The sequence below is a fragment of the Arvicola amphibius genome, chromosome 7 (assembly GCF_903992535.2).
Source record: "Arvicola amphibius chromosome 7, mArvAmp1.2, whole genome shotgun sequence".
NCBI classification, from domain to species: Eukaryota; Metazoa; Chordata; class Mammalia; order Rodentia; family Cricetidae; genus Arvicola; species Arvicola amphibius.
Window position 1 is genome coordinate 77,879,668 of NC_052053.1, and position 13,676 is coordinate 77,893,343.

At 41.9% G+C, this 13,676-nt stretch overlaps 1 protein-coding gene across 1 annotated transcript in view; it reads right to left on the minus strand.

The window, feature by feature from the left end:
* Unc79 (unc-79 homolog, NALCN channel complex subunit) overlaps nucleotides 1-13,676 on the minus strand; it is a 192,166-nt gene that overhangs the window by 71,302 nt on the left and 107,188 nt on the right. Inside the window, 4 exon segments of the mRNA XM_038337440.1 lie at nucleotides 7,212-8,432; nucleotides 9,055-9,204; nucleotides 11,748-11,910; nucleotides 12,442-12,624. Coding sequence (XP_038193368.1) covers nucleotides 7,212-8,432; nucleotides 9,055-9,204; nucleotides 11,748-11,910; nucleotides 12,442-12,624 — 1,717 coding nt within the window.

Genomic DNA, 13,676 nt, shown 5'->3' on the forward strand with positions numbered 1-13,676 from the left:
AACTTCATGGTAACAAAACAGCTTAACTGCCCTACAGTTTCCCATTTGAAGTTACTTTAGTCATCAAGATAATAATGTTAGGTATTGTTTTTCTATAGTGCAAAATGAGAAAGGTTACATAAGTGCCTCTCTTGCCCTACTGACCTGTTCCGCCAATAATATGAAATTAATCTCCAAGAATCCACTGAAAGTTCATTGTGACATTTTAGGTTTTGTGTGTGTGTCCTGAAATCTTTGCTGTACTTTTGACCTTAAAGAAACAGTACTAGATGACAGGGATGGCAGCTACTGATGTCCTAGTCTGCACAAATTCTTTAGACTAAGCCATCTTTCCTTAGTTCTCAATCATTTTTTCTGAAGCCTCTCATCTATATACAATTTAAAGCAAACATTTGAAAAGAGCTGCACACTTATTTTCAACACATCTGCTCTCAGTTTTCTAGAGTCGTGTGCAGAAGAGTCAGTGACTCCCATCTAGACACATGTACCAGTGTTCTCTTAGTCTCTTTGGACATAATCAGAAAACAAGCAAAACAAAAATGCTGCACTGGTGCAGGAAGTCCTTCTGTCTATGTGTTGCTTTTATTGGTTAATGAATAAAGAAGTTGCTTTGGCCTGTGATAGGGTAGACTGGAGCTAGGTGGGAAATGTTAACTGAATGCTGGAAGAAAGAAGGCAGAGTCAGTGAAATGCCATGTAGCCACCACAGGACACAGACACACAGGAACCTTGCCAGTAAACCACAAGCCTCATGGTAAAATATTAAATAATAGAAATGGTTAATTTAAGATGTAAGAGCTAACTAGAAATATGCTTAAGCTAATGGCCAAACAGTATTGCAATTAATATAGTTTTTGTGTATGTATTTCAGGTCTGGGCAGCCGGGAACAAAGGAGCAGCTTCTGCCCTACACTGCATCACAGAACTTTGATTTGATTTGATAGGGGGAGACATGTGTAAAAGTGAATAAATTTTTCTATGTTGAGGTAACAGTAGAGACAGGAAAGAGAATCAGATGCCAGATGGGGGTGTGGCTAAGCTCAGAGCAGGCCTCATTGGTGAGAGCAAATGAGAGAGTGCATCAAGCAAGTATTGGAGCACTTAAGCCTTGGAGAACAGCAGGTTGAGGCCCTAAGCCAAGAGCACGTAGAGGGGAGCCAAGAAACGGCAAGAGGCCAGTGTGGCCATGTGGACAGAGCAGTGAAAATGAAGGGAGAGGACTGACGTGGGATTTCCTTCTATGTGTTGTGATTACCACTAATGAATAAAGAAATTGCCTTGGCCTGTTGATAGGGCAGAACTAGGTAGGCAGGGAGAACTAAATGGCATGCTGGGAGAAAGGAGGCAGAGTCACAGAGAAGTCATGTAGCCCCGCTGGAGCTGGACGGAACTTTATCCAGTAAGTCACAGCCTCGTGGTGATACACAGATTAATTAATTAAATTAAAATATAAAAGTTAGCCAATAAGAAGGTAGAGCTAATGGGCCACACAGTGTTTTAAATAATATAGTTTCTGTGTGATTATTTCAGGGCTAAGCAGCTGGGAACCAACAAGTGGTCCCTTCCCTCCAACAAACTGGAACCAACATGGTTGACTAAACCCACATAAAACCCGAGAGCACTTAAAAAGGAATCCTAAACACAAAAGAACAGAGTTAAGCGTGGTTTGGTAGCATCATTTTCTTGGATGGGCTTTGTTTGCTAGAAGCAAGCAGAGGCATGGCTCCTTTAATAGAGGTTTTCCTGATTCAGCCAAAGCAGAAAAATAAGGTGTGGTTTTGAAATGCTGGCTTTCTGAGCTCTGAGCTGTGCAGCCAGTGCAAGCTCTGACGAGGCCTGGCTATCAAGCATTTAAATGAGCTTTGTGAGCACAGTGCTACAACTGCTTAATGCCTCGACACAGACATGCTGTGTACTTGGAACTGGGGTGGTATGCACGGCTTGCAGAGGCAGTGGCTCGACACAGACCCGCTGCGTACTTGGAACTGGGGTGGTGTGCACAGCTTGCAGAGGAAGTGCCTCGACACAGACCCACTGCATACTTAGAACTGGGGTGGTATGCACGGCTTGCAGAGGCAGTGGCTCAACATAGACCCACTGCATACTTGGAACTGGGGTGGTATGCACGGCTTGCAGAGGCAGTGGCTTGACATAGACCCACTGTATACTTGGAACTGGGGTGGTATGCACGGCTTGCAGAGGCAGTGGCTCGACATAGACCCACTGCATACTTGGAACTGGGGTGGTATGCAAGGCTTGCAGAGGCAGTGGCTCGACATGCAGAGGCAGTGGCTTGACACAGACCCGCTGCATACTTGGAACTGGGGCAATGTGCACGACTTGCAGAAGCAAGCAGGCAAGGCCATATTTGACCTAGTAATGGTGCATCTTAAGTTCATAAGAAAAGTTTAGCATTTTAACAAGCACTTCTGGACAGTAGCAAATTACAGATGCACAAGAGGACAGATTCAGACATAAAAGACCTCTAAATGAGACACAGTGTTTAAAAATTGTACATAGGCTTGGGAGAGAGAAGAAAAAGAGTAAAGAGACAGTAAATGTAATATAAAAGAGTACAGACAGTAATAGATTAAAGGAGTAAAGATAATAAATATTAAAAAGTAATAGAGAAAGAATAATAAGCCACATGACCATGGAAAATTCGCATAAGGTCTGGATTATGTATACTATTGTGTTTCTTTGAATTTTTTGACTGTGAAGGCGCTAAGTACAGAGAGACATTTCATTGTTGGACTTCTAAACTAAACCAGCATGTATATTATAGAAGTATCTTGACTTCAGAATTTGGGTCTAAGGATATGTTGCTTTGGAAAAGAGGTTTTTCTTTTGTTTCCACAGAGTATGAGAACCTGTGGAATCCTTCCAGATTAATGTGGTTTGATGGACCAAAACCCCCTGAAAGGTTGCCTTGAACACCCCTCAAAAAATTACTTTGCCCAATAAACAGCAGGAAGAAGTTTAGATAGAATTATGCCCATATTCCCAAATATTGTCTATAAATGTTTGTTTACAATTAAGGAGGGATATGCTATAGAGATTTGCATTGGTAAAATATAAAATTGGATCTTGGTTTATTGATAAAAATTTAAGATCAATTTTGTTCTATGTATATTTCTGCTCTTGAGTAAGGTATTGTGATTGTGCAGTTCATTTAAAAACGTAATGTATAATTAAGAAATATAAGTTAATAGATAATCATCAATAATAGTCAAGTTTGTAGTTATGTTAGATTTTCTAGATATACAGAAATGTATTTCAGATGGATAGTCATTCTTCAAATCTTTCAAACACTACAGAATATGACATTTAAAATGTTTTAAGAACTTAGGACTTTTCATAACAATGAGACACATCTGCTCCTGGCAGCACCAATTACCTCAAGAGGATAATGGCCATTGAAGAGGCTTCTTACAGAGTTTGTTAGCCATTTGGACAAGAAACTACTCTTTCCTGGCCTGCTTAATAGACTGGACATGCAGGACCCACAGAGAAATGACTGCTGAACTTGTCTAAAGGTGAGATGGTCCTTCAGGGTTCCTGCTTCATTAAAGAGTCTACTAGACATTCTGCAGGACAACTGCCAATATAGGTGGAACTGTCTTTGAAATTTTCTGCGTCATGGAAAAGTCTGCTGGAGACTATGGGCCTGTAGGCTGAAGATGGATGCCCCAACAGTACAGAAGAACTTTGGGTGACTGTCCAGGCAGTGAGAAGTCTCTATCAATACTGGAGTTTTGGAAGTTGCTTACAATGCACTTTCTGTTTATTTAGGTAATATTATATCTTTCTGGAGTCTTTGATGGAGTTGAAGAATTAGTTATAATTATAGTTTTCCTTAGTTATGATAAAAGATAAAATAGATATAAATATTATAAATATTGTAACAATAATTCTTACTTGATACCTGTTTTATTATATGTAATTTTACTATGTTAAAGTTAAAAATTTCCTTTTTTATTTAAACAGGAAAGAGGAAGTGATGTGGGATTTCCCTCTCTATGCTGTGATTACCATTAATGAATAAAAAAAAAAACTGCCTTGGCCTGTTGATAGGGAAGAACTTAGGTAGGCAGGGAAAACCAAATGACATGCTGGGAGAAAGGAGGCAGAGTCAGACAGACACCGGTTAGAATCTCTGCCGGTAAGCCACTGCGACATGGCAATATACAGATTAATAGAAATGGGTTAAAATAATGTAAGAGTTAGCCAATAAGAAGCTAGAGTTAATGGTCTAAGCGATGTTTTAAGTAATACAGTTTCTGTGTGATTATTTAGGGGCTATGTGGCTGGGAACAACCAAGTGGCCTCCTGCAACAGAGGACATGAGAACAGGGATGCTAGAGAAGTCTTGAGGCATACGAGGAATTCAGATTTTTACTACAAGGGATGTGGGAAGGCCCTGAAAGGACTTAAGCCATAAAAATAAAAGAGACACTACTCTATTCTAAAGGATCATTCTGCCTGTTGTATAGAGGGGAATGAAGGCCATGAAGGAAGGCAGTGGAAATGAGTTAGGAGACAATAGCGGGTTTGCCAGATAGGATGTATTGACCCTTGACCCAATAGTCACTATAGAAACGGTGGGCATAAAAAGGAGGTGGTATATGTTACATCTTAGAGGAGATTAAAGTTGCCAGATGGAACTAATGATGTCAGTTAAGGTTTAATTTCTGCAAACAGCAAGAGACCATTTTACAGCATGATTATGTCCTGTACAATGTAAGAGATGAGACTCCATGTTCCCACCTCTCCCTGAGCGAGCCCCTTCCACTGAGTGATTCTGACATCCCTCTACTAGGAGGAATGCATATTTCCCCCTTGGTTTTGGTTCAGTCATGTGATTTTCTTTACCTGACAAAGTGTTTGCAGGCATTTTATGATGGTCCTGGTAAGACGGTATAGTCAAGGTAAGATGTTATAGTCAAGTTAATACAACCTAGTGTTGCCTAGGATGGGAGAACCACAAATGAAGAACTGCCTTGATCAGAGTGACTTGTAGGCATGTCTGTGGATCATTTTCTTGGATGCTAATTGATATACAAGGACCCAGACCACTATGGCAGTAGATCCCTAGGCAGGTTGGTTTAGGCTGTATGAGAAATCTAGCCAAACATGAACCAGAGAGAGAGCAAGCCAACAAGCAGCATTCTTCTGTGGTTTCTGCTTCAGTTCCTGCCCCAGCTTCCACCAGTCATGAATTGTGACTTGGAAGTATAAGCTAAATGAACCCTTTCCTTCCCCAGGTTGATTCTGGCCATAATATCTTCTTATTGGAACAACATGAAGCAAATTTGACTTAATCTTTTGTAAGTGTTTGTACAATTGATCTTGCTCTCTGTGGCTACATAACAATAAGAATACCCCTAGACTTTGTGGAATACAGAGAAGGTTGGCAAGGAAGAGAAACAGAGCTTGGCTGCCCATCCAAGCTGGGTCTAGCTTAGTTTATTTTTTTTTTTTTTTTTTTTTTTTTTTTGGTTTTTCGAGACAGGGTTTCCCTGTAGTTTCTAGAGCCTGTCCTGGAACTAGCTCTTGTAGACCAGGCTGGCCTCGAACTCAGAGATCCACCTGCCTCTGCCTCCTGAGTGCCAAGTGCTGGGATTAAAGGCGTGCGCCACCACCGCCCGGCTAGCTTAGTTTATCTTTAGATGACCAAGACCCTCAGAGTAGATAAAAGCTTATTGCTGTATGCTGGTGATTGTTTTGATATGACGTTAGTACAGCAATGGGTAACTGAAAGTTGTCTCAGTAGATGAGATCACCAAAAAAGTATGTGTCCCCAGAGGTGGAGGAAAGACCACGGATGCACTTCCCTGGGGAAATGAGGAAGAACCAACAGGAGAGACTGATACTTAGTGATCAACGAATAGAAACCCCTATAGATGTCAGGGAAGTGCAGGGGTCTGGGTATTTCTCTAAGCAGCTTCTTTGGAGTGGGAGAGTGGGAGGAGCTGGACTAGGATGAGGCAGACAGTCCAGCATTGCCTTCGCCAGCTTGTGCCACCTGGGGAAGGAGCACGACCTAGGAATTCACAGGCTGGACTTGTGGTCACCTCCATGGTCTCTGCCAGTTCTTAATGGTCTCTGGTTTCCAAGCAGACTGAACTAACTGTAGCTTTTCTCACGTCCTTTAATCTCTGCCATCATCCAGACGAGGAGGAGGAAGCACCCCCATCAGGGTTAACATGACAGGAGACTCGTTTGGCATAAGTGAGGTGACCAACAGAAGGCCACTTTTTATACAACATCTTCTAAAAATTGTGCCTCAAAGAAAACACAGCAAGTGACACTTAAGACCGGAAACGCAGCAGGTGGCGTCTGTGGGTCAGCGTCCAAATTGTACCTGGAAACTGTGCTGACCATTCTACTGTAAGCCCTAAATGCCCATTCAACAGTTCATTTACTCTGCACTTGGACTGCACAGTTCACTAACATAAACAGAGTGTAATGGCTGATTTTGGTAGCAACTTTACATTACCTACCTAAGAAGAGGAATTGCCTCCATCAGATTAGCCCATGGGCATACCTGTAAGGGCATTTCCTTAATTACTAATTGTTGTAGGAGGACTCAGTCCACTATGGGCACTGCAAATCAGAAGAAGGCAGGCCCGGGCTACATAAGAAAGGTAGCTAAGCCTGGAAACAAGCCAGTAATCAGTAAGCTCCTCTCCATGGTCTCTGCTTCAGCTCCTGCCTCCGGATGCCTACCTTGAATTGTCGCCCCGACTTCCTTCAGTGATGGATTGTGACCTGGAAGTATAAGGTGAAACAAGCCCTTTCCTCCCCAAGTTGTTTTCGGACAGAGTTTTATCACAGAAACAAAAAGCAACTTATAACAAGAGAGGGAAAAAATGAAAGCAAAAACATAATACAAGATTAATTATTTATGCTGCTTTAGGGAAAGCCAAAGTTACTTTTGAAATATCTAGGTATCAATTAGCCATTGCCCACAACAGTCAAGATTGATGGTAAAACTAGAAACAACAAACACGAAACACTAATGGAGCCAGTACAGCTATATCAGAATCCAGCGGCCTGTGGTGACCAGGACGGATTCTGAGTGGTTATGAAGCGGTTATAATGTCAGCCCCGACATTATAAGGTTTCCAGTTTGGCGCATAGTTTGTGTCAAAACCCTACCAAGTAAGATGCACAAACCTGAAGGTCCGAAAGAAGAGAGACAGGCTTACCTGGGTCCTTCTGGTCACCCAGTTTGTCTAGAATGTTGAAGGAGATGTCGAGGTACTCTCTCTGGATAGCACTGACGGCAATCTTCCTTTGTTTCCTCTGTCTGGGGACGATCTGAATCTTAAACTCTGATTCCTCAGCCCCATCCTCCTCTGCCTTCCTTTCAGGGTTCTGTTCTGTATCGGACTCAGTGCTCGAGTTGGGCTTCTCGCTTTCTATTGGACTCTCAGCATCTTCAGGAACTTTGAGGAGCACAGTTTTGGCCCCTGACGTTGGTGTCTGGCCTGCCTTCTCTCCGGCCGTGCCAAGGTCAGGGTTGTAGTCCACTGACATCTCGGGGACCGCAGGTGACTTCTGGAGGTGGTCTCGCTTCTGCTTTAGCGTTAGCGGACTGCCAGAGGCAAACTCTCTCAGCTCCTGTGACTTTGACAGCTCTTCAGAGTCAGTGAGCTCGTCCAGAGCTGTGATGGTCGAGTCCTCATTGCTCTCTGACTGGTGATTTCCTGAGTCCTTAGAGGAAAAGTCTTTGGAACAGTCCTCGACACTGACCTGCACCAGAGGAGTTGTGCTTAAGCTGAGGACAGAGGGCTGGCTGGGGATGGAGGGTGAGGAGGCAGCATTTTTACCCAAGGGACCATCATTCCCCTGGTTCGTCATCTCGTCTTCTTCATCACTTTCTACTATTCTGAGAGGAGGGAGAGGCTCAAATACAAGAGAGTCACTGTCAGATGTTGAGAGTATAGAGTGTTTCTCTGGCCCAGACGTTGAATCTGAGGACAAATCTATGAGATCGAAATCCTCTTTAGGAGCGGGCTTTCCCGGGGAGTCAACTCTCACTTCGAACGTCTCCATACAGTTCAACCTAACTTCTGGTATCACGGGCCTTCGTGTTTCTTGAAAACCTTCAGTTGCGGGATTCTTGGGGATTTCAGTACTCTCCGGCCTCGTAGCAGAATTCTGTCTAGAGCGTCCATGGTGGTCATTTTGCCGTTGTGCGGTATGGGCAGCTTGGGCGGGAGGCTTATCTATGTCACAGCGATCTATGCAGGACTTCCTACGATGCTCATCTAATGTAAACAAGAGGGAGTCTGCATTCCCTATATCAAGAGATTTTTGTTTAAAAGAGCGCAGCTTTTTTTTCTGAATGCTTTCTTCTCTCACACAGTGCAGAACGCTGTCTTGTAACGCACCCGTTTCTCTATATTCGGCCAGTTCTATTTCACCTGATCAAAACAGAAAGAGCTAGTACTATTTCCCTCTGAGAGTTTACCATTTTCCCCTCATACTTGGGTACACAATTGGCACAAATTGTAATTATAATCCCAGCTCTACCAGAAGGGAAACACTTTCTGGCCATGTTTTTGTAAGATTCGTTCTGATTTTAAGAACTGGGAAACTTGGGTACGAAAGAAACCCAAGCAGTGGCTTAAGATTGGATTTCCAAAAATCAAGCTTGGAGGTAGCTCCTCAGCTCTGATAGTCATTAGACATAAGAGAGGGATTTTTTTGTTTGGTTTTGTTGGTTGGTTTTGTTTATTTTGTTTTGTTTTTTGGCTGAGGCAAGTCTAGGAACATGTATTCAAATCGTGTGAAAGAGAAGCAAACATTTTGCAACAAATCAAATCAAGCAATGGCCCTTGAAGACAATCATGACATTAATGACATATCTGTCAACTCACGTATATATATAGATAAATGTGTGTATATATATACTGTTTGTGCATACATATATATAAATCAATAATATCAAAATATATGGTAACATAATAAAATTAAGATTTCACCCCAAACAAACAGTAGAGTACAACATTTCTGCATAAAATTACTAAGAGGAAAAATTCATACTTCTCTGAACATTCATTTCAACCGGCTGGTATTTCACCATTTTGCTGCCGCCTATCCTTTTCAATCTTGCAAAAAAAGTTTGAGACTCTTTATTGCAGGGTCCAGTAGGTGTATCATGAATATCAGATTCATCAAAAACACTATCTTCTTCTAATTGGGGAGAGAAAGTCAAAATTACACTTAGGAGGTTACTCTCTTAGGCTGTGTCTACACAAGCATTCAGTGAAAGCATTCTAGGGTGGTCTAAGCAGTTTCGGCAACAGTAGAGTTTAGCTGTGGGTCTGTACTCCATCCAGATAATTCAGATCGGAACGGAGCAACCTGTTACAAAGCTGCCCATCACCTTCCGAATGACAGCGGGCAGCACTATGAGAAACATCTCAGTGGTTCACAAGAGCCTTCCCTGGGGAATGTGCCCATTACACAAAGATGCCAGCACTCTCTCCAGGAGTCTGGACATTGCTCAAGCTTGCCTGTGATTTTCAGGCTAATTTGACAAGGAGGACATTAGCGTGAGTGGGGTTTGATCCTTCTAAGATGCATATGCCCTCTTGGGATCTGGGAACTGGCATAGACACAGCCTAACAGTACATGCACCTTATGCTCCGTGAATGCAAAATACTGTACTCTACATTTGGTAATGAAACACACAACACACAGAAAAAGCTTAGAGAAGCCACTGGTCATCTCAGAAGCTCCACGGATGATTATGGACTGAAAGGGTAAACAAAGGAAAAATAAAACAGAAAATCACATTTCTTCCTATTGTAAGAAACCTCTTCTTTGAGGCATTTACTGCATATCTGTAATAGATTTTATGGATCCCAAGGGGAAAAAACCTTTGGCTCTTCTCATGCTGGGTTCTATGGACAAGCTGATTGCTTAATGCCCACTAAGCTTGCTTGTAGGTCCTTTCTTCTGACCCTACTTGGCTGCTCTTGAGTCAAAATACTCCAAGTAACATATAAATGAAGAAAGAACCATCCTGCTACAAAACCTCAAGTTTACTTCCCGTTTCCTCCCTCATCCTTTCAAAAAGGACAAGGCACATGTAATCAGTGAGAGAGAGACCCGTGAAATGCACTTCACAGCACAGTAAATGAAACTGCCTGCTCTCTGAGGTGAGCGTCCCTGGAACTGTAATGTTTGAGCTTTATGGATCCCTGCGGTGACTGGACACCATCCCACCGTGATGATGATGGTGAATCTAGATTTCTTGAGTCTGGGAAAATGTCAGTCCTAACAATTAAAGAACAATATAATCCTGATGCGTAAGAGTCTACCGGTTAATGGAACCCTAAGCAGTAAACATTAGTTGATGTCATCACAGAGATCTTTTGATTCAAATAAAAACCATTAACAATCAACATGGATGCAAACCTCCATGTGAGTATACACAAAGATAAGACATTCTATCAAATTCTCATGTTTTGGGGGAAATGCATCAAAATGACCTTCTTTCTTTTTTAAAAAAATCTCATTTTAAAATTAATTTTCTAAGCAAATGTCAATAGTGACTTGCATTTCATAATTTTGAAATAACTCCAAAAGTGTATTGTGTCGCAAGACAGCGATGGGAAGACCGGGCTTGTCCAGACACTGAGCATACTGAAAACACCATAGCTTAAATGAGTCTATGGAAATTTCCAGAGACCTAAGCTGATGAACACCACACTCTTCAAGAAGGATTTGAACGGTACCAGAGTGCTAGCCGGTCCTCCATGTCATCTGACGCCAGCCAAGCACCGTGGTCCTCAGAGTGACAAACAGTGGGTCACTGGCCACGAGCCCAATCCTTCCTCCAGCCACCCCACCAATTCAGACCCATCTAACCCTACAGGCTCAACAGGCACTTGACTTTCTCCTAAGATTCAATTCGATGATGTCACCGTTTTTGATTTCTAGTTATACTGTGACACTTATCAAAGATACAAACCTTGGCTCTCCATTTTTTACCTGTAATTTCACTCAACTTAGTATTTCGTTCTACTGCTGCCTTTGAGGAAAAGTTATGAATGAAAAAGGCATCAACACTAAAAATAATTTAAACGTCCACACAAAAGGCTCTTCATTTCCACTGCCTCAGTCACTTCATACTGAATAATGAGGCTCGGAAAAGGCACTTCAGAAAATTGAGACTGAATTCAAAATCTGTGAGCACGAAGTTCAAGGGCAAAAGAGAGACACTCAAACGATGATGCCTCTGACGGCCAACCCAGACAGGTCACAGCCCAAAGGCAAGATGTTTCCGGTATGTAACAGGAGGTTATAGTAGCCCATTAATCAGATGGGAAAAATAGCATCCCCAATAGTACTATTATTTGGAGTTTCAGAAGTATGCCAACTGTTTCTCCTGCACACTCAGTGTAAAAGTAAAAGCAACAATATTCCTGAGTTCATTGAAAAACTAACCAACTAAGAAATGACGGTTTTGGCTTCATTAGAATATATGGTGGTCACTGGGCGGTGGTGGCGCACACCTTTAATCCCAGCACTCAGGAGGCAGAAGCAAACAGACCTCTATGAGTTTGAGGTCAGCCTGGTCTACAAGAGCTAGTTTCAGGACAGCCCTCCCCCACAAAAAGAATGTATGGGGTGCTCCTCTACTTCCTTGGACAATGTAAAGACTGCTTTCTGGAAGCGCATCATGTATCCCAGTTAAGTTCAGGACAGAATTCTGTCTTGAGAAGTACCTTTTTCTTTCTCGCTGTATCTGCTTATGTTGCTGTTGTCACTGTACAAAGGTCCTGCCGTGGCATGGGGCTTGCAGCTATGGTATTGCGCATTGAGTGTATTGACTGTTATGTGAATCAGGTGCAGAAGGATCTTGCTGACATCACAGTCTCGGTATGGATACTGTGCAAAGGGGAGAAAACACAGGTGGTTATTCCAAAGGGTAAGTCTTTCCAGGGATCTTACTGGGTAGTTTTCTTGTACTTCTCATGCACTAGAAAAAAACGCACATACAAGTAACAACACAGGTTCTGATCATAAGCTTGTTTTACAGGGTCCTTGTCTCTCCATGCACCAAACTACTGACAGCAGCGTGGGCTAGATCCCAGCGGATGCCTTAAAGAGCACTGACAACGTTATCTATAAATATAATTTTAAATATCACCTTTGTTTTCTAAATAGTCAAGACTTAGATAAAATATGAGATTCTGAGCATAGAAATCACTGGTTGTTTTAAAAACATTTGAAACCCTCCACTGTATTCCTCCCTGTTTCTTTTCCATTCTCATAACTCTTCACCTCGCAGCACGGACGGCATCTCTTCTGAAGGTCTAATTGTCATCCCGTGGAATCCTCATCCGCTAGGGACCCTCCTAGCATTGTTGTGCTGTCTAAGACAACCTTCCATCCCAGCGGAGGGAGCACAGCACTCACCTTGTAAAGGATGACGAGCAAGGCCTTCAACCACATCTGCCTGATGTGAGGCTTTAAGGACCAGAGGGAGCAGCGAGGTGGCTGTTGGAAATAATGCCGTAGTTGAGGACAAGAGCAGTATTTGAGCACCTGGACCACGAGGGGGAGAAGGTGTTTGCCCAAGTTAATGTTATAGTCCATAACCTGAAATAGAAGAATATTAGTAACTGAAAGAAAACTATAAATATTAAGAAGAAAAAGGAAAAATTTGGACCATCACAGAACACACAGAGGCACCTCACACAATATCAATATGAATAGACAGTATGCATGAAGGGGAAATGCCCAATCTCACAATAAATTTTAATACTTACAAACTAATAGTCTTTACCTAATCATCTATTTCATTATGTGTTAAAAATAAAATTGTATGTACTAAAATACCTATCATAACAACTAAGACTAGGCTAGTCTGGGTGGAAACAAAACCTTGCATTAACCATACAGAGAAATGAGATTGCCTGGTCACATCTGGCAGGGGTAGAAAGCTGTATAATCGTCTAGAACAGAAAATCAGCCAAATGCATTCAAAACTAGGAGAAAGTATATATCCTTTATCATGGCAACCAAGTGGATCTGAAGAACACAATCATTCAAGTGTTCCAAAACATATAGGTAAAGGCATTCAGCATGATGCCCCAAAATAAAAATTATTCCTGCATTCAGCCATGAATTAAATATTATTTGTGCCAGGTATGGTGGCTCACACCTGCAGTTCCAGCACTCAGAAGGTTGAGACAGAAGGAATGTGAAGCCAGCCTGCTCTACATAGTGAATACTGGGTTATAGTGTGACATCCTGTATAAACAAGCAAAATAAGTGAAATAAATAAAACATTATTTGTATAAAAGTATACTTATATGGCATTAATATACTCTTATACCTATGATAAAAATGTCATAATTATTAATTTTGTTTTTAAAAGTTATATGTATATCAGTATACATAATGTTGTATATTTATTAAACATTATATTAACATGTATATTTAAAAAAATAATTTTTTGGAGACAGGACTCATGTAGCCCAGGCTAGCCTGCAGCTCATTATCCTCCTACTTTTGCCTTCTAAGGGCTGGGACTACAGGCATAGTGCCATCTTACCTACTTTATATATACAATTCTTTTGTTTGCTTCTTTTGCAAAACAGGGTTCCTCTATGTAGCCCTGGCTGTCCTGGAACTCACTCTGTAGTCCT